The 20,500-nt window shown below is 40.4% G+C and overlaps 2 protein-coding genes across 3 annotated transcripts; one reads left to right on the forward strand and one right to left on the reverse strand.

Annotated features, from left to right (window-relative positions):
• Positions 1-1,244: 1,244 nt before the first annotated feature.
• On the reverse strand, positions 1,245-5,711 carry msantd4 (Myb/SANT-like DNA-binding domain containing 4 with coiled-coils). Its single transcript, XM_026313391.1, has 5 exons — positions 5,589-5,711; positions 3,986-4,201; positions 3,478-3,573; positions 3,098-3,382; positions 1,245-1,994 (listed from the first exon to the last, which is right to left on the reverse strand). The coding sequence occupies exons 1-5, from the start codon at positions 5,709-5,711 to the stop codon at positions 1,245-1,247; spliced, it is 1,470 nt and encodes a 489-aa protein (XP_026169176.1).
• A 69-nt stretch (positions 5,712-5,780) lies between these two features.
• On the forward strand, positions 5,781-14,397 carry aasdhppt (aminoadipate-semialdehyde dehydrogenase-phosphopantetheinyl transferase). Of its 2 annotated transcripts, XM_026299174.1 has the most exons (7): positions 5,781-6,171; positions 6,292-6,405; positions 7,287-7,407; positions 8,606-8,727; positions 9,495-9,656; positions 12,739-12,807; positions 13,338-14,397. In XM_026299174.1, the coding sequence occupies exons 1-7, from the start codon at positions 6,028-6,030 to the stop codon at positions 13,521-13,523; spliced, it is 918 nt and encodes a 305-aa protein (XP_026154959.1). In that variant the 5' UTR covers positions 5,781-6,027; the 3' UTR covers positions 13,524-14,397. The 2 variants fall into 2 exon arrangements, with proteins under 2 accessions (XP_026154959.1, XP_026154960.1); XM_026299175.1 differs by lacking the exon at positions 6,292-6,405.
• The last annotated feature ends 6,103 nt before the right edge of the window (positions 14,398-20,500 follow it).

Here is a 20,500-nt window from a genome sequence, read left to right on the forward strand (position 1 = left end):
GATTTCATTGTGCTGGTATTGTTGACAGTGTCTCACTGTCCCACTTCCAGGACAAGTAGACATACAAGAAAAAATATCTGCATTATTGTTTTAAAATTGATGAATGAATATACAAAGTCACAAGTATTAGCATGTAACAAATATGTTAACAAATGCACTGGATGGCAAGACTTCAAAAGAGATAATGAGGATAAAAATCTTCTGTACAAGAAACAATTTTGTTTTTATTTGTTTGTTTTTTGTTTTGTTTTTTTGCAGCATTGGAACCTTAATTTTAAAAGGTAAGCACCCATGCACTAGATAAATGACACTGATTTTATGCACAAATACACAGTACTATATTATGATTCCATTCTTTCATATTTACCATTATTAAATACTTGCATTGATTATATTGCACATTATTGGTTTTTTGCTCAATATCTGAGCAAAGTTGTCTTTTCTAAATAACATATTTTCAGTGCCAACCTGCTTCGTATCCCAACCAAATATTACATGTTTATTGTTTATCATTTTAAGTGTATTCCTGCCTCAGGTGGAGGAGTTTAAGAGGTAGGTCAACCTACGTCCCTACTCCTACTCCTACTCTTCCTACTCTCACCTATGGCCATGAGCTTTGGGTCATGACCGAAAGGACAAGGTCTTGGATACACGCAGCTGAAATGAGCTTCCTTCACAGGGTGGCCAGGCACTCCCTTAGAGACAGGGTGAGAAGCTCGGTCACCCGGGAGGAGCTCGGAGTAGAGCCGCTGCTCCTCCACATTGAGACGAGCCAGCTGAGATGGCTGTTCTGGATGCCCCCTGGGTGCCTCCCTGGGGAGGTGTTCCGGGCATGTTTGACCGGGAGGAGGCCCCGGGGAAAGACCCAGGACACGCTGGAGGGACTATGTCTCTCAGCTGGCCTGGGAACACCTCGGTGTCCCCCCGGAAGAGCTGGACGAAGTGTCCAGGGAAAAGGAAGTCTGGCCATCCCTGCTTAGGGTACTGCCCCCACAAACTGGCCCCGGATTAGTGGAAGAAGATGGATGGATGGATAATCAATGCATCTTTTTTATTAAAAATAAATAAATGGCATAAATATGCCAGACACTCAACTTCTTTAAGGATATGGGCAATTAGGGGATTAGGATTTGATTAGGGAGCAGCGGATGCAAATGCTGTATTATTCTCACCCTGGTAGCCAGTAAAAAACGCATTTATCATTTTCAGTTTCCTATATCTCTCTCTTCAATTGTCCCCTTATCTTAATGTGCAGCTTTGTGCAGCTGCAATCTTTCTTTCTCCACTTGGAGGCGCTCCCGCTCAATCTGCAGTCTGCTGGCCTCAAATCTGAAGACCTGCAGTCTTTCTTTCTCCAACTGCAATCTCTCCTTCTCCAGTTTTAGACTTTCTGTCTCCAGATCCACTGCTGAGGTCCACCCTTTAACTTCTTTCTCTCTCTCTCTGTATCCTTCATGAGTAGAGGATAAACAAGGTGCGGAGGACAAGGGCGGGCCTTGCTGTGGTGGCAGGTTGAAAGAGTTGATGTGCTCTGATTGGCTGAGGAGCAAAAACCTCAGTGTCTCCCTCTCCACTTGTAGCCTCTCTCTTTCCAGCTGCAATCTTTCCCTCTCTACCTCCATCTGACAAAGTCGATCCTTCTCCACCAGCAGCCGCTCTTTCTCCACTGCCAGGCGTTCAGTTTCCACAGCCAGGCGCTGTCTTTCCAGCTCCAGACGCTGTTTCTCAACAACAGCGAGAAACCCTGATCCCATGTTCTCATGACTGGTGAGTACATCCAGAGCATGTGCTGGTGTTCCAATCAGGCCACTAGTCAGCACCAGGTCTCTGTTGGTGGTGGAGACCGGAGCCTTGGAAGAGCTGAGCATGCCCGAGTCACTGTGGGAGTAAGCATCACCAACATGCCCCTCACCATGTGACTCAATGTCGCTGAGGAGGGGGGGGATATCATCTATATGTGTCTCTCCATATCCCACATCAGCATCGTCAATCAGCTGGAGTAAGAGAGTGAGGTCACTAAAACGGCACTCCACACACCAGTCATAAGAAGCAATAGCACTCAGGCTGTTTAAAAATGGCTGTGGAGAAACTTTTTCAAGTGAGGCAATCAATGTAGGGTGGGAAATGTAGGATGTGGAGTTTCTTTGAGCTTAACTCAGCAACTTTGACTTTGTTTACCTGTCTAAAAAATGTTGTGCTTTTTTCGTACTAACATCCCTGTGTACAAAGAATAATTATTTATGTTTTTAAGGCATTTTAAGGTGATATTCAGATTGGCCCTCACCTTGCTTCCTAAAAGATTTACCCCCCAAAAACAATCAAACCCCAGGTGAGGCTCTCATCTGGTAAACTGATAATTTTGTGGTCTGACACAAAAATCTATTAACTCTATTGCTGCTTGAATCTTAGAAGACAACTCACAATTTAATAAGAAAAAAAAAGAAAGATACTTACTGTGAAAGATACTAAATGCACAACTAACAGGAAAATCAGGGATTTCCAAGATGAGTGTAAACATAATTTAATCTAAAAACAGATCTTAACAGTGTCACAAAAAGGTAAAATGTCACTTTTAAATAAAATCTAAATTAACTGAGATGTCCTTAATTTAATTAGATCTCTACTGTGTGAACCTGCATGAGCTCAATCAAAAAAACAGATTAACAAGAGCCATTTGAGCTACATAATGTGTTGCATAATCACTGTGCTATATTAAACATAACTCTCTCTGCTGATGAGGATATTAATTAAGCTAATTAACACATTAGCAAATACTTGTATGTCAATACAGGCTATTTGTCATCCCATAACCCAGGTGTCTTTAACAGGATCTATCTATAATAAAGCATGAAGGTGTTTGGGAAAATAATTATGTTCTCATTTACATGCTGATTTGTTTAATAGACTGGTTTAATCAGAATATCTAATCTATACAGGGAAACCTGTGATGTAAGAACAAAGCTTCTGTTTTGCATTATTATTTTGCACACATAGGCAGTATGTGGCACCTTGATGATGATGATGATGATGATGAAGATGAATATGACGACAATGATGATGATGACGAATTTCTGTTTCTTACTCTGTAGTCATTGACATCATCTTCCATCTTCACACCCAGCGGTGCCACTGTGGCCTGACTGTTCAGCCCACCGAGGGCCCCCAGCTCTGGCCAATCACAGTGACAGTCCTTTGGGAGGCCTGAGATATCAAACAGCTGGTCACACCCAGACCCCAGAGAAGCTGCCTCATGCTCAGGGGAGGAGTGATCATACTCAGTCTTCAGGGCCAAAGAGGAGGATGAGGCAGAGGGGTGGGAGAGTTCAGTCTGAAGCTGTTTTCTCTTCATCAGTGCACGCCAGTCCAGGTAACGACGCTTTACCTAAAGTTATTAAAAACAGCTCAAACTCTTTCTTTTTCTAAGGCAACACAAAGAAACAGAAGACAAATGGGATTTGAACAGAGAAATAAACACACCTCAGCAGCAGTTCGTAGCTCGCCCTCCCCCAGTGAATTGACACCTTGGGCCACTTCCTCCCATGCCTGTCTCTTCAGTTCATTAATGGCCACGTTCTATTTTCACACACCGAGAAGACAAGAAGAAACAACAATTTTATTATTTTTTTTCTGGATTTTTGAGGAAAATAAAAACATTTTTGACAAGACTGTTTATAGAGTTGCTTCATTTTTTTAAAGACTGTTGACGATTTGTAATAGGTGTGTTTTTGTCAGTGCTCTCTGATAGACAGTGGAAATAATGAATGTGTCCACAAATGAGGAGCAGATGTAGTGGCAGTGAAAAACAAAAACAAAGATCACTTTATACTGAATACACAAACAGAATGTCCTGCAAAAAACTACTGATTATAGATAATCAGTTGAATTTTGTGGTGATTCTCTGGCCCATAAATGCTCCGATTTAAGAGAAGAGAAGAGAAGAGAAGAGAAGAGAAGAGAAGAGAAGAGAAGAGAAGAACTGCTACACCTGCTGTCTGGAGAACAACACATCTCTCCTCTTGTGGATCTCTTTGATGAGAGTCTGTGTCTCTTTCACACTGTAGTTGCTCTTCCTCTTCCTCTTCAGATGCTTCACCTGCAGAAAATCCAGCTCGGCAGCAAGGAGAGGACAGAAGCCCCAGAAATATAGAGCAAAACAGAGATGAGGAGAGATAATTGGGGAAACAAAGATAAGCAAGAACACCTAGAAGTGAGAGAGGTAGGTATGGAAGGAGGTATATATACAAAGAAGAAAGAGGGTACAGATCGCAGACAGACAGATCACAGGTCAGGAAACACTGGACTTTGTCCTCAAAGTGAGAAGTGAGATTGTTTATTGTAAAGGTTAGTCAGTGACTAGCGGTGAAGCTTTTCTTCAAAGGTTTTCAATCAGAAAGAAGTTCCTCTGTGGTTCTAGTGGTCCCTGTGAAGTTTCCCACCTGGGAAACTGATCCCAGCTGTTACTCTAGAGGCTGGCTCTGTGTAACAGCATGTGACACTTGAAGTTATGGGGACAGAAGGAGGAAAGAAGTGTGTGTAGTCGAACAGGTCACGCCAGGTAGGAGTAAATCCTCAAAAGCTTTCTTTTTTTCAGGTTTACTAGAGTTCACTTGTTTCCTTGACGAGGCCCTTACTTGATGTAGCAGAAACCACAGAGCATCATTATACCAAGACATGCAGGGTTTTCCACCTTTGATTTCCTGGCCTGGACAAGCTGCTGGATGAGCTTACACAAACAGAAAGAGGCTCTGCAATCTTCCTGTAGGTAGAGCAAAGCATAGTGACATACACAGTGTGTCAAGTCAATTGTGAGAAATCACAGTAGAGAAATCATTATTGTAGATTACTGTATGTCACATTTTGCATGGTTAATAGCTCATTGTAAACAGAGATGCAGGGTGTAAGTAAACGTGGTGAATTTACAGATGAGGACAGCTGTCAGTGATAAAATACAATGGGTACAATGGTACAATTTTTCCTGCATTGTTCTATTTGGCTTATACAACCAAATTATACACCAACTAAAAATATCTAGTGTGCTCATAGACTTCTATAATAAACATATCTCCCATGTAAAGTACAATTCCTTGTTAATTAACATGTGGACAAAATAGCTATAAGCATATTTTTAGGTTAGAATATACTCTTTTGTTTTTTTCTAACCAGAGGAGCCCATCGCATTTTCATAATAATAAGAAATGTAATGTACTGTTTTGTAATGCATATCCTAAACACCTCACATAAATGCTCTAACAGATATAATAAAAACAACTCACCTTTATGCACAAATGTGTAGCCTAACGCAATGAAAATATCATCGTAGAAATGTAATAGTAATGCTGCTTTCAACGGTGCGTCGGAAAACTGATAATGCTGAGCCTCGAGTCGTAAATAGGATTAAGTCGATTGTCAAAATAAAAACACAAATAAAATAATACAAAATAACTCCTTGCAATATATGCCTTTCGTTTTTATTTAACAGCAGGTTACTAGATTTTCCACGCAGTTGCAGGAAAAGGGGGATTGGCTGCTTGATAAGGATTTCGCCGTAGTGTAGGTAAGGTAGCACGGGTGACACGCTACATATTTACCGTTTCATACATCACAACTTCATTTTCCAATCGAATGTCACATGTCAGGCAAGTGAAACGTGTCACTGCAGTGACTGTATTCATCGACACCTCAACACGGTCTGTAGGAAAATTTTCCAACATTCCCGTGAGAACTTGAAGACATCAATAGGGGCGCACTGTTTCTATCGCTCCTATTGGTCAGTCCTCCACCGCGCCCACTTATGACGACATATTATGTCGCCGGACAGCTCGCCTGCGCCCTGAATTATAGACATCAGTAAACTTTGGGTAGTTTTGTTAACGACAACCAGTCAACCTGTCGGTTCTCCACTGTCACGGCCTGGGTGTCTCAGATATGACGTTTCGCAGATGTTGTTGACAGTCACTCCGCACATGCTAACGTTAGCTCGGCAACTGTCTGTCAGCAGTGCGGAGTTGTGGGGACAGAGATGAGCACATGGGGTCTGTCCGGTGGGCTTTTCGCTGTGGGTCGTGGACACCGAGCAGGTCTGACTGGCTCTTCGCCGCTCGTTGTATTCAGAGGGAGGAGAAAGAAAGGATCGGGCAGTTTGTGTTCTCCAAGGACGCTAAATCAGCCATGGTGAGTCTGACTGGAAACTTTTCCTGCTGCATGACGATTGTATCGCACTGATACCGACTACTGTACCCTAATCTGGTCCTGCTACTTAACTCACACGCTGTCACTGTGTCGCCCCGTCAGGCTGGCAGGTTGATGCTGAGAAGGTTTGTGTGTGAGAAGATGGGGATCCCCTGGTCAGAGATAAGACTGGAGCGATCTCCCAGAGGGAAGCCTTACCTGGCAGCACCACTGAAGGTTTATAATAAGCCTCTCTCTCATGTTGATTGTTTTCATAAAACATGTTTTCTTAACTGTCCCTTAACCTGATTGTACGGTGCTTTCCTCGTCCTCCCTTCTAATGGGAGAGTTTGGCTTTTCTGCTTTTAATCTCCCAGCTAGTAAAAATCATATTACTCCACACAGCCTGATAGTATTCACTGGCACCATAACACTTTAAGTCCCAGATTTAACATTTATACATGCTATATAAACCTTTTAATGTTAACACACTGTAATGTTTTTGTAAGAGGTGTGGGTGGACATGTGACTTTAACAACTTCTCCTGTAATGTGGCTGCTGTTTAACTAGCTAATGAGTAAAGCAGTCCTTATGAGAGGAGTTATAATTGCTTCATTATAGTATATTAATACATAGAGCTTATACATGCTAAACTAGAAGATGTAAAATGTTATTGTTTCACATAAATACTGTATCCTGTAGTTCCAGCTCCCCATCAGGGCTGTATGAGGACACTGAGTGGCTTCTCGATCAAATGGAAATAATTTATGTTTTACACAAAATTTGGCATCTTTTAAAATTTAAAATAACTTTCTGTGGGTATGGAAAAAACTGTGAATGCCTAACATTAATTTCTACTTACCTGCCCCTTTCTGTGTCAATGTTGACTGTTAAAAGACAGTATTTTTATTCACTTGTTTATAGCCCATGTCTGGCTCAGAGGAGTGAACACTGAAATGTGATATTTCTGATAAATAATGATGAGAAATATGTCAGTAAAAGTTTATGTACTTGCTGCTTAGAATAAATATGCTTGATTTATATGTCAGTTGGACAGTGGTTATTATAAAGGTTGCAGCACAGTTTCTATGTGTTAACGAAGATATGCTGGACTTTAGGTCAGCTCCAGTTCAAGTCAGACGTGGAGTTTCAACATCTCCCACCAGGGGGACTACGCTGTGCTGGCTGCAGAGCAGGGGATGCAGGTGGGGGTGGATATCATGAAGACTACCATGCCTGGTAAATACTGATGTCACCAGATGAAAATATGATAATATTAGTCAGTAATTGTAGATGCACTCATGTCACTACATATTTCACTGGTAATTAAATTATAAAAATACATGAACTTCAGTGATTTAAAATTTGGCTTTAAGTGCCAGACGCTGACTACAAATATTTTCTCCAGCCACTGAAAAACAAGTATAGTTCAACCATAAACTGATTCACGCCTTAGATTGGAATGGATCACTGCATAAATTACTATTATATTCATTGCAAATTTGTTGTTTTTTTCCTTCAGCCTTCCCAAAGCAGAAATCTGAATAAAATCTGCATGTTTGCTCATCTAAGGAGATTGGAAATCACTTGGTGCAATATTGTTTGGGGCAAATAGAGCAAGGAAAGAAAGGCAATAGCGAAATCATGATTGGCTATTAAAATAAAGATTGGTGTTGGAAGAAAATAGAGAGAAGGGGTGGCAGCAAGATTGTCAGAGCAAATTTTGTTGCCAAACCCTACTCAGCATATTCTTCTAAATTGTTTACAGAAATGTTTGGTGGTGTTTTGGCCTGGATCCAGTTAATTATAATTCAGCTCATTTAGGCTTTGTATGTATGATCAGGCTGAACAGTATTAAACTAAAAATTAGTTGTAAGCAAAGACAGTTATATGGTCTTCAGTGAAATATGAGTAGTAACTTTGAGATTTCTGCTGTTTTAGGATGGAAGAAAAGCTTAAACATTAACCTGTGCAAATCTGTGTCAGGTGTCTTTTCATACTAGTGATAATCCTACTAGCCACATCTTAGTATAAACATCCAAGGATCAAGCACAATAGTTTATATTCGCTGTAATTCACAATTCAACCACAAGGGGTCACTGTTGTCTTGACTGTGTAAAAGGTCTCGGCTGAGGCTCTGTGTTTGTGTGTGCGTGCGTGCGTGTGTGCTCGCATTCAACTGTGTGGTATTATATGTATTTAAGAGAGTCAGAAGTTCACTTTTCTCAAAAACACTATTTTTGGGATAGTCATAACAATAATTCAGTTTTGCATTTGCGCTCTGGCTCCATCTTCTTCAAACCTCATGTTGTTTTTCCTTTCTTCCTCCTTCTTCCCTTCTCCCTCTGCCTGTCTCCATCTTTTCTCTTTCCCCTTGACTTTCTATTCTGCCTTCATACCTCTACCCCTCACTCGGCCACCCCCTCCTTCCCTCCAGGTAGCAGCTCTGTGCCGGAGTTTTTCCGCATCATGACTCGTCAGTTTACAGCCTATGAGTGGAGTGTTATCCAATCAGCAGGCTCAGAGCACCAGCAGCTCACCACGTTCTACCGCCACTGGGTAACCATGGCAACCATACTACCCTGGCGTCACACTGCGTCGTCGCTGGGCCTCGGCGGTTTCATGCATGTGTTTTCAGAATGAAACATAGGGAGAAAATAACATTTCCAGCATCCTTCACAGCGCAAACGCTCACACATACATTTGTGCATTTTACACATAAATGTGTGAAATATAGATTCATCTCCTTAACTCCCATTTTTCTCACTTTGTCATTCTTTATTTTTGGGTTTTGACCTCAGAGAAACACAGCAGTTCTTTCTTTTCTTTCCTGTTTTCTGTTTTCTCCTATTTTTCCTTATTGTTTTTTCTTGACACACACACACACACACACACAGATGGATAGCGACAGCAACAGTGGTGCTAAGTAAAGATTTTGTGAGGTTGAGCGGGTGGCACATAGACGTCAAGCTCTGATATCATCACCACACTGTTGACTAATGGCAGAGCTCGATGGTTGCCATAGCGATTAGCTTTGTAATACTTTCATTGTGGCTCATTGGCTATTGAGCAGAGTTGGTTTTGGCTGGACACATTCTCACACACACATATATACAGAATGGCTCTTTTGTATACACACACTGTTATACCAGTGTGCATAAATTCCCATCTGTTATGGTTTTAAGTTTTTGTGCTGCAGAGCCAAAATACACATACGCAACACACATACACACAAACAGACAGTCCTTGTCAGTTTTGTCAGACATACAAACAGATGGTTGTGTTTTCTGCATGTAACTGATCAGGTTCCTTCCCTCTTCACCAAGGCCCTGAAAGAGAGCTTCATCAAAGCCATCGGCACAGGCCTGGGCTTCAACCTGCAGAGGGTGGAGTTTCACCTGTCCTCTGAACCACTCACACAGGGACAGGTGCTTCGCCAGACCAAGATGCATCTAGATGAGGAAGAAGAGGAGGACTGGCTGTTTGAAGTGAGTCTGTTTGTGTACAGTTGTGAAGAATGATTACCTACTGTGAACTCCAAAAGGCTAGACTTTGTCTTTTTTGCACTTATTCTGTCAAATGACAAGCCAAAAACAGGTTGAAGACAGATTTAAGACTAGTTTAGTCACAAGATTTCAAATAGATGCTGACGTGCATATTTTCCAAAGAGGAATGGCAGCATGATATTTACCTAGAACCTCACATGCTACACCCCCCCCCGAACACCATGTGCCTCCCTGTTAGAGCAGAAGGATCAACTGTTGGCATCATTCCTCTCCCCAGTTCGTCTGCTCTTTTCTGATCCTCTTCTTGTCTTGTCTTATTCTTCTCTCCTCCTCCTCTGCATTTCTCACTTTGATCTTCTCTCTTCATCTTCATCCCTCATTTTACTGTGCCATGCCTCCTATCCTCCCTTCTCCATGTATTTTTTTCCTCTCTACACCCCTCCCCTCTTCCTCTCATGCTTTTCTCTATGCCCAGTGTCAGCGAGATTAACAAGTGCCTGCTAAAAGGTTACCACCGGTTTGAAAAGCCTGACGTTACCTCTCCTCTCCTTTCTCCATTCCTTTCGTGGTCCTGGAGGGTTAATGCTGTGTTAGTGTCTGTGTTTTCACACCAGGGAATAACATCTCGCTTATACCAATCATAGGTAGATTTTAATGTTTGTGTCCCATAGATTATAGAGCAAAGGGAAGCAACAATAACAAATAGAATGTGGGATTTGTACGGTATAAAACATGAGGTAATGTAAGTTTTGTAGCATAAATGTGTGAAGCAAAGACACTATTTTTCTATAAAAGTGAAAATCTCTGCCATTATGTTAATAGTAGTTTATTTAATGTTATTTAATATGAAATGTAAGTTTAAACAGTCTTTACAGAGTACATCAATAAGCATCAGAACTGTTCCAGATTGATACATGCCTACAAAAAATAGGTAAATTGTTGAATGAAACAAAATGCACAAATGGTGGACTTAGAAATGAATCATTACCAATTAGAGCTGAAACAATCAGTATGTAGTAAGCATATTATTAATAAATTAATCAGCCTCTATTTTGATAATCATTTGTCACTTTTCAAAAGGCTTTCCCCTTAAAGGATTTTAAAGAATTTAATGCATTTTCTGTCATCTATGAGATACCTACCCTCAAAAGCACATATGGTCATGATTTTACAAGTTTACCAAACTATGCCAGTCTGATCACCAGACTAAAAGGTGCCACCAAACAAACACACTTTGTGAATTTGGCCTCAGGTTTGAATATTAGAAAAAAACATGAAGGCTAAAATATATAATATTGAACAGAAACTTGTGCTGTTATTTTGTTAAAAATAAATGAAGCTCTATAAAGAAGTGCTTGAGTATTAAAGAAAATCTCATATTTACTTATTACAGTAATTCAGTTTTTTAAATGGTAAATACACAAAGACACATGCTTTGTAATGTACAGACCTCAGTTAAGCTGATCATCTCCCAGTATGTCCTTAGGAGCAGTGACACACACTATTATTTGTAATCAGCAAATGATTGAACTGTCCCTCAGAGGTCAAATTAACTTGGAGTGAACTCATTTCTCAGATTTGTCCTATGCACAAATGCTCAAAGCTCCTACGTCCTTTGTCCTACTACTTTGGCCTGATTGGCTGGATCAGAGAGCAGCATGAGACTTAATACTTCCTGCTGACCTTGGGTGAACTCCCCCACACAGCCTCTAGACACAGCCAACAAGGGACATAATCAACTGGACACAAACGCAAACGACTGTAAGAAAGCCAGCACTTTCCACTTTTTATTGACAGTAAAATGACAAAGTATGCAGTTCTTGGTGATATTTTTCTCCCACCCTTACTCTCTGCTATTTTGTAACCAACCCCCCACTACACATACACCACCACCTGTTACTCCCACATATACACATTCAGCTTTTGCCTTTTACTGGCCAAGTTTATGAAAAGTGTCTGTAACAAAGCATTGGTATTTGGACTAGAAGCTATAGCATGAAAACAAAATGTTTGAATAGATGTTTTGAAGTGAAGCCAGGGAAGCCAGACTGAGATGGTTTGGACATGTTCAGAGGAGGGACAGTGGTAAAAGGATGCTGAGGTTAGAGCTGCCAGGAAGGAGGCCTAGAGGAAGACCAAAGAGGAGGTTCTTGGATGTAGTGAAGGAGAACATGAGGATAGTTGGTGTGGGTGAGGAGGATACAGAGGATAGGGTTAAATGGAGGCAGATGATTTGCTGTGGTGACCCCTGAAGGGAGCAGCCGAAAGGAAAAGAAGATGTTTTAAAGTGACCTGGGATAAATTAAGGTTGGATCTAAACAAACTGAGACATCTGTGTGCTCTTTAAAATGTGAATAGAGGTAGCAGTAGGGAAACAGTGAAAAATGAGCTGTATAGATTCACAAGGATACAAAAGTGATGAACATCCCAGGAGCTGACATTTTTTTCACTGAATACATATATATATATATATATATATATATATATACATATGTGTGTGTATTCATATATATATATGTATGTATATATATATATATGTGTGTCTGTGTAAAAATATAGATATTTGAATATCTATATTCAAGAGATTAGACATAAATGGATGCCTGCAGGATTAATGTAGAAATGGGCATCTGATAAGGATGCCAGTATGTATTATTTGTCATGTAGTCAATTGTCAAGCTCTGATTTTCAATTAGCTTAGCACGTTTTTTCCTTTATGTAGCATGATAAGAAGGCAAGGCAAGTTTATTTATATAGCACAATTCATACACAGAGTAATGCAAAGTGCTTTACCGAAATAAAAGACAAATGAAAAGTACATAGGCAAAAATCAAAATAAGAACCAGCAAATAGTGGAAAATTAACTTGAAATGAAATTGATTAATGATTAATGCTAAAGTTTTTAGCTTGGACTTAAACATTGCCAGAGACGAGGCTTGTCTAACATCATCAGGAAGAGTAGCTACGATTCTGGCAGTGTTTTTGAGGTAAAATGATGGTGATGGAATTAATTGAATATGACTGTGTTGAATATGTGCTGATGTTTATGTATGTGATTCTGCAGGAGAGCCTACTGGACGCTGACCATCATGTTGCTGTAGCACTTGGGCCAGTGGACAAACCTCACTCTGCAGTAAGGATACATAACATTTACTTGTTAACCACTGAGAGCTGCTCGCATTCAGAATGACTTTCCACCTTGTCAGGATGTGGTGTTTCTCAGCTGTACTACCCGTCTCCTTGAGACTGTTTCTTGTTATTCCAGCTTCTCTAGCCTGTGTTGTTCTAACATTGTCTGCGAATTATCCCCATCTGTCACCTAGCAAAGATTAAAACAAGTATTTTCAAAGTACGAGTAGCCATTTTAAAGCAGCCAGTCATGGCTAAATGCCCACAGCTGCCAGAACAAAGGTGCTGTGTTCTTTTACAGAGAGGAAGTGGGTTAAAAAAAAAATTGTTAATTTTTTAAATTAACATTGTACTGGAATAAACCTTTTAATTTAACCTAGCTTTTGACTGAAGGCTTTTGTACACGTCGTCGCAACTAGGGATCTAACTCACATAGTCACTAGGAAACAGCAAGAGTGATGCTCTGAGATTGTTTTAATATCTGTACATATGTTTTTTTTTGTTTGTTTTTTTTATTACCCCCCCCCCCCCAAGCCTCCACCTGCATCTCTTCCTCCTCCAACCACATTTACACTGCTGTCATTCAGTGACCTCATTGCCTCAGCTTCACCTCTGACAGAAGAATACCCTGCTGACTGGGAGAGCTTCAAGATGAAGGCTGAAGCTCCACAGAGACACAGAAAGACCCATACATCCACACAACCACCTGCCTCACGCTGACACTCACCTGCCAGACCTTTCAGATATGCCAAGAAAAGAAACACACCAACTGACAGTGAACTTGCTTTTTCATTCAACGCAAGTCTGGTCAACTTGAGTTCTAGGAAGCCAAATGCAGGTCTCAGAGGCTTTCAGAATCCATATGGCATCTGATACACACTGTTGAGCTCCTCAGTTCACCTAAGAGAACTATTATAAAACAACCAAAAAAAAATACTCTACACGACCCAAGCATTACTGCTGACCAACAGATTAATATTCTTTAAGTTCAGCATTGTGCTAAGATGAAACTGTCTTTTACAGACCAAAACTATACAGATTGTGTCGTTTTGAGATCCATTCAATTCTGCTGTCACTCCTCTGTGTCACGTCATTTTTCCTGTCTCATTGTCACAGAACTGGGCAGTAATTTAGTATTCATGCTGATCATTGGTAACAAGATGAATGAATTATATTTATAATAATTATTTAATTCTTTGATCCTGATCCTGGTTATTGGGTTCATCAAAAATAATTAATAAAGAAAATTTGTTTTTGGTTTGGTTTCACATATATGAAGAGCGAAGTGGAACCATTTCTTGTTGCACTATGACATATATTCATATTGGAAAGACTTTTTAATAATTTCACTGTATTGATTAATCTACATTGCCCAGCCCTGTATGTGTGTGTGTGCACCTGGTATAACTGTGGACATAAATGTGTTTATGCACTCTTACTGTAGGGACTTGGCCTTCCTCATGGGGACCAGATGCTGGTTCATGTAAATTATAAAATTTTATAGCAACAACATTGCTTTAGAGTAAGTCTCCAGTAAATGAATGAGAGTCACATCCTAATTGAGGAATCAAAATAAAATGTGTGTTTAATATTTGAGTTGTGCACCCTAATTCCCTTATACATTTCCATCCTACTCTCCATCACCTTTTAAGTAAACCCTGTAAGGATTAAAAGTTATTAAATGCTTTCTATCAACTGCTTGTAAAAGAATGTAGCTTTGAGAATGGTATAGTAACTGTGATAGAGTAGTAGAAGTGACCCCCCAGAAACTGTTGACCTGGTAAACATGAGTTACAGGTTAAACAACTGCACAATGAGGGGTACCTCAGAAACAGTCAGTAATGGAATTATTTAGATTTCACAGATGGGCGCTGCCCCACGGGATTGGATGAAGAAAGTGCCAAGAGATTGGGACCAGACTGCACACCAATCAAGGGGGAACTAAGTTTAAAACCATCAGTATAGACCAATCAGATAGTCACACATTTTCATATATAAGTTTGTGTAATGTTAAGGATAGGCATCTTCTCTTTGTCGGTCGGTTGCAGATAACTGCTTGCAGACTGTGATTTCCCAAACAAAGAGAGGTCCATGTACATGTTGATGATTTTTCAATGCAAATAAATCTACTAAATTGAGGTACTGTGTAGAGTCCTCACTGCAGAAAAACCCTCCCTGTTTTTTTTTTCTTTTTTTCTGTTTTTTTTCACTTTCTCTGGCCTCTATTCCTCTCTGCCATTCTGTTTCTTTTTTGGTCTCTATCTTTTATTTACATGACCATCACACTTTTTTTTTTTTTTTTTTTCCAGTTTCTCCTACATCTTCGCTTTTCTAGAGGACAGCTCATAGATGCAGCATTAGTCCTGCAGCATTAGCAAATTTTACTTTATATTACCTCACTCCCTATCTATAATCACAAGCCTTCTCACCTGCGCACACAGGAGGAAAAGACACGGTATCAAAGGATTTTAGGGGCCAAATATATGTAATGTGCCAGCAAGAATGTGTGATGATTGCAAGACCACTCATATCTTTCAGAGACCAGCATCATCTTTCACAGACCACTCGTATCTTTCAGAGACCAGTATCATCTTTCCAGAGATCAGTTGTATCTTTCAGAGACCAGACATATCTTTCAGAGACCAGTATCATCTTTCCAGAGACCAGTCGTATTTTTCTGGACTAGGCCTAGTTTTGAGAGCCAGGATGTATTTTTCAGAGACCAGTCGTACTTTTATGGCCCAGATGTATTTTTCTTACCCCTATAAAATATTTCTGGTTGAGAAAAATACATCTGGTCCTTGAAAAATAGGTCTGGACTCTGAAAAATACATCCCCACCTGAAAAATACATCTGGTCTCTGAAAAATACAACTGGCCATGAAAAATACATCCCCACCTGAAAAATACGTCTGGTCTCTAGAAATACGTCTGGCCCTGAAAAATGTCTGGTCCCTGAAAAAGATGATTGGGCCAATAAAATACGACTGGTGCAATGAAATAGGACTGGTCTCAGAAAAATAAGACTGGATTCTAAATATTACGACTGGACTCTGAAAAATACGACTGGTCTCAGAAAAATATGACTGGCCTTTAAATAATACGACTGGGCCAATAAAATATGACTGGTACATTAAAATACGACTGGTCAGAAAAATACGGCTGGACTCTGCAAAATATGACTGGGCCAATAAAATACGACTCGTCTCAGAAATATACAACTGGACTCTGAAAAATACAACTGGCCCAGAAAAGTACAACTGGTCTCTGAAAAGTATTACTAGTCCAGAAAAATGTGCATGTCATCAGTCATCACTGTTTATTTTCCCCTGCTTTGAAACATGCTCTGTGCAGCTGAAGTTGTGATTAAAAAGTCACCCTACATTTGATGCAAGCAAAACACACAGTCACATGAGCGTGAGGACATTTTGGAAAAGTGAGGACATTTGGCCAGTGCTCACTTTTTCAGACTCCTGTTTGAGGTTTAAGATTTGGTTTTAGTGTTTAGGGTTAGGTTAGGGAACAGATGGGTTTAGGTGTCACTTTGTGACTTCTGTGCACTGGCATTAGGGGTCCGCCCACTGTCACCCCACTTCCTACATGGTTAAAAAGGGACAAGTTGGGATGGGATGGGGGTGGGGGTAGAGAGTAGGATGGGATAGGGTAGGAAGTTAAAGTGGGGTAGAGGTTAGGGTCAGGGAGGGCTATTAGTCAGGTTAGGGATAGGGATGGGAGGGGGAGCAGGTTAGGATTAGGCTCTGAGGAAAGTTAGGGTTGGGGTTAGGAGAGGTACAGGGTTGGGGTAAAGGGAGGAGTGGTTAGGGTTAGAGTTAGGAGAAGTTAGGGTCAGGATAAGGTGCAGGGAAGGGGAAAGGTTATGTAAGGGGAGGAGAAGGAAATGGGGGGGTTGGGGGGGGGTTAGAGGGGGGTAAGAGAGGGAGGGGGAACAAGGAGAAACGGGTTGTCTATGATGGAGGGAGGGAAAATCAACATGGAGGCTACAGAGGGTTGGGGTTAGGGTTAGAGCTGAGGTTAGGCATTTAGTTGTGTTGGTTAAGGTTAAGCTCTAAGGAATGCATTAAAGTATTTCAGCGAGTGTCCTCACAAAGTTAGAAATACTGTACGAGTGTGTTTACACATAGTCTCCACGGGACGCAGCCTTTCTCATGGTGAGCAGATGCTGATCCTCAATGCAAATCATTGAGTTTTACAATGATATCTTGGTGTAAGGTTAGTGAAAGGTTAGAATTAGGTTAAGGTTAGGATGAGAGTTAGGCAACTAGTGGTAATGGTTAAGGTTAGGGTAAGTGTCTAGGAAATGAATTTCAGGGTGAAATGTGGTTGACAGGGAGAGGTTGTATCTTTTTCCCCAGTAGTACCAGCACTTCACAGTATAATGGCAACTTAAAGGTGCTCCATACAGTACTTTAAATAGTTCATATTGAATCTTGTCAGATATTTAGTGAGATTACATTTGAGTCTTTTTTTAATGAATCTGATCACTGATATATTTGATAATGTTACTACAGACAGACAATATGAAATCATCTAAACCTCAGAAACAGTCTGCCTTATATGAAGATCACTATCATTTGTTATAGTGCATCACATCTCTTTAAATCTATCTAAAATCTAAATAAATCTATCATTTTCATTTTAGTGTCAGCTTTATAGTCGTTTGATATTTCTGCTATTTTTGCACTTTTCACTCTGTCTATGCAGCAGACTAATCTGCTGGCTGATTAATGTTTTTTTTTTAACCTCTATTTCCAGTGGCTGGTGTGTATCCTCATCTAATCCTCCTGTCATCGCCAGCCTGGAGTTAATATGTTGTCTATTGTCAGGACAGAATGGAAGTACACTGATTCATTGTAACCCACAGTAAAAATATATAAGGCACTGAAAAGTAAGAATTTAAGTCTTACTGTTTTCTACCATGACGTTCTTCTTTTCACACTTCCAAAAGTTAGCTGGTCTCCAATTGGCATTGCATTCCACAACACTGCCCACAGATGTGCCAGCCTGTTAATCAGCTTAATATGCTTAGCCATTGGTTGATGCTGATTAATGTGAAAATGGAAAAAATCAGCCAAATTATTTTGCTGACTGATTAGTTAGTCTGGCTCTAATACATCTTGTTACCTTTGAACATATATTGTATACTATATATGCTATACTGTATGTCTGTTCCAAGACAGGTAATCTGTCTTGTGTTGCTTCACTTTTTTATGACTTTTTTAAGGAATAAATGGGGTGCACGTTTGCTGAATCTGCATTATTGAGTTCTCAGTCTACTGGCTGGGTTAAAGGTTGTTTTTGTAACATTTAGGATTTAAGAAGGGTGTGATTTTCCCCCATTTTGTTCCACACTGCACTCAGCTGCAGGCAGTCTGCTCACTGTTTGACTTGCACGTTATGCCACATTAAGTCTAATAATCTTGACACCTACCTTAATTCTAAACCCAATAAATTAGATTTTTTGAGCAGTGAAAACTAACTAACTAACTAACTAAATGTTCAGTGGTGATCATTTGTACTTTATCCCTGGACACACCAATTTCTGGGATATAAAAGTTGCTCACCCATCTCTTACTGTACATGTGCAGAACAAGCTGTCTTTGGACACACATACACACATTGTCACAACCACCATCGCTGCCCTATTTTGCAAATGAAACTGGGGCACCTACATTCAGCTATTAACACAAACTAACGTGGGTGTGTGTGTGTGTGCATCTGTGTGTCTTCCTAGCCATTTACACAAATCTAGTGCTGTAGGCAGAAGGTCATTATGGTCTCACTGAGGAAAGAAACATGGAAGGAAAGAAGTCTGTGAAGATTCTCAGTCATCCAGGGGAAGTTATCTAGAGGTTGAGTCATGGCAACTGGACTTTCAGTTTTTAGGTCTAAACGTTTGACCACCAATCCAAATGGCTTCATCAGTCTGAGAAAAAGCTGAGCTGGAACTTCCAAATTATCTTCCAGGTTGGTTTCACTCCAGCCCTAGTCCCATAGGCTCACTAGGTGAGCTATGTAAATCAGGTGAGAGTCGTTAGACTCACACTCCTGAGTTGGTTTCACTTAACCCCTGGCCTGAATAGGCTTGTTAGGTGAACAAAAGAAGTGAGCTCAGGTGGGGGTCGTTAGGATCTAATGGTAGACTCATGTGACCCCTCTGATTCACCAAGAATGTGCCCTCCCCTGGCAGACATTTGATTTGTTCCTTAATTTGCTGGGAATAGATGAAAGGGCATCCTGGTATATTGCAGACAGGTTATGTCTGAGCCCTCCACCCCTGTTAAGGGAGGGTTTTTACACTTGGACATATATAGCTTCCCTAACTCTTCTCTCAAACCACGTATCTTCTCTGTCCAAAATATGTACATCATTTTTTCAAATGAGTGCACCTCTATTTAAAAGAGACAGGTCAAGGAAAGAAGGAAGCATTAGGGGAGTAGATGGAGGCCTCAAACAACATGAGTACCAGAAACAATGGTCATTACTTCAGCCAAGCAATGTCTTCTGTAATGCTACAATACAGGAAAGCAGCAACTGAAGTTGGTCTTTAATGAAACTCAGTTTAACCTGTAATGTATTTACCTTCATTCTTTATTTTCTTTTGTTTAGAGACAGGTCACTTTTCTGTCTAGGTCTCACTGGATTGCTGATTATGATTCAGCTTTTTTACATAGTCTTTGTTATGATGTGTGGTGGGTGAGAGAGAGGTGCAGCACCCAATTGCAGGACACACAGCTCTTTATTATTCTCTCCTGGACACACCAGGGCTTAGGCACATATAAAAATAGTCTCTGTCCCAGAACAAACTGCCACTCGGTGTGGACAGGCAGGTACACAAATCTCTGCCACTCTGCATCAAAATCACAAAGTCCAAAAACTCCACCACTCTGCGTACAAATAAGGCTTCCTCCCTCAGTAACATAGATGAACATAAGGCTAAGACTCCGACAAAGAACAAAGCAACTCAGGAGGTATATATATACTGGAGACAAAGACTAACCAAACCCAGGTGAAACTAATCTAACGAACATGAAGCTATAGGCCAGGAAACCTGAGAACCAAAATAAAAGTCCATAACGGGAAGCAGAAAACCCAAGATACTCTTAGAGTATGTAGGCTGTATTTTTCACATATTCTTTAACTCGCCCCAATGAAGGCGATTGATGAAATAACAAATACAGTTTCTATAAATTTGCTGCCTGATTCTATGATCATTTTAAGCTTTTCCTCCAATGATGCACCTTAATAAGTCTGTAGTGACACACTAAGGGCTGGTGTTGTACCAAGTTCTACTGAAATTTAACAGGAGACTGGGTGTGTGTATATATATATATATATATATATATATACAGAAAGGCAGGCTAGCCTGTAGAGATAAACATGTTATGTGCAGAAATGCAGCAGAGCTTTGCAGAAAAATAGCTTATGCTCAGCAGCCTACACTGAATGAAAAACACATCAGACCACATTCACACAGCAATCCAGTGCCTACAAATTTGACCTTTAATAGAAAAACTGCATGTTGGTGGAAAAAGAAAAGGACATATAACATCCTCCTGCCATCTGTGAAATTAGGAGTTTTATTAGGAGTTCACTGGCAGACATTTTGACAACAAAAGGCCTGAAACAGTGCTGACATTTTTACACGTGGATGAAAGTATTAAGTGTTGTAGTAAATTT

This window comes from Mastacembelus armatus, chromosome 13 (assembly GCF_900324485.2).
Source record: "Mastacembelus armatus chromosome 13, fMasArm1.2, whole genome shotgun sequence".
Lineage (NCBI taxonomy): Eukaryota > Metazoa > Chordata > Actinopteri > Synbranchiformes > Mastacembelidae > Mastacembelus > Mastacembelus armatus.

Excerpts from the sequence above, each read along its gene's own strand:
- msantd4 (XM_026313391.1), bottom strand. The coding sequence starts at position 5,711 with ATGTTGGAAAATTTTCCTACAGACCGTGTTGAGGTGTCGATGAATACA. Across the intron at positions 3,574-3,985 it reads TGTTGTTCTCCAGACAGCAG|AACGTGGCCATTAATGAACT; the intron begins GTGTAGCAGTTC and ends GTGTGAAAATAG. Across the intron at positions 1,995-3,097 it reads GTGTGAAGATGGAAGATGAT|CTGATTGACGATGCTGATGT; the intron begins GTCAATGACTAC and ends CTCTTACTCCAG.
- aasdhppt (XM_026299174.1), top strand. The coding sequence starts at position 6,028 with ATGGGGTCTGTCCGGTGGGCTTTTCGCTGTGGGTCGTGGACACCGAGC. Across the intron at positions 6,406-7,286 it reads ACCTGGCAGCACCACTGAAG|GTCAGCTCCAGTTCAAGTCA; the intron begins GTTTATAATAAG and ends GCTGGACTTTAG. Across the intron at positions 8,728-9,494 it reads CCACGTTCTACCGCCACTGG|GCCCTGAAAGAGAGCTTCAT; the intron begins GTAACCATGGCA and ends CTCTTCACCAAG.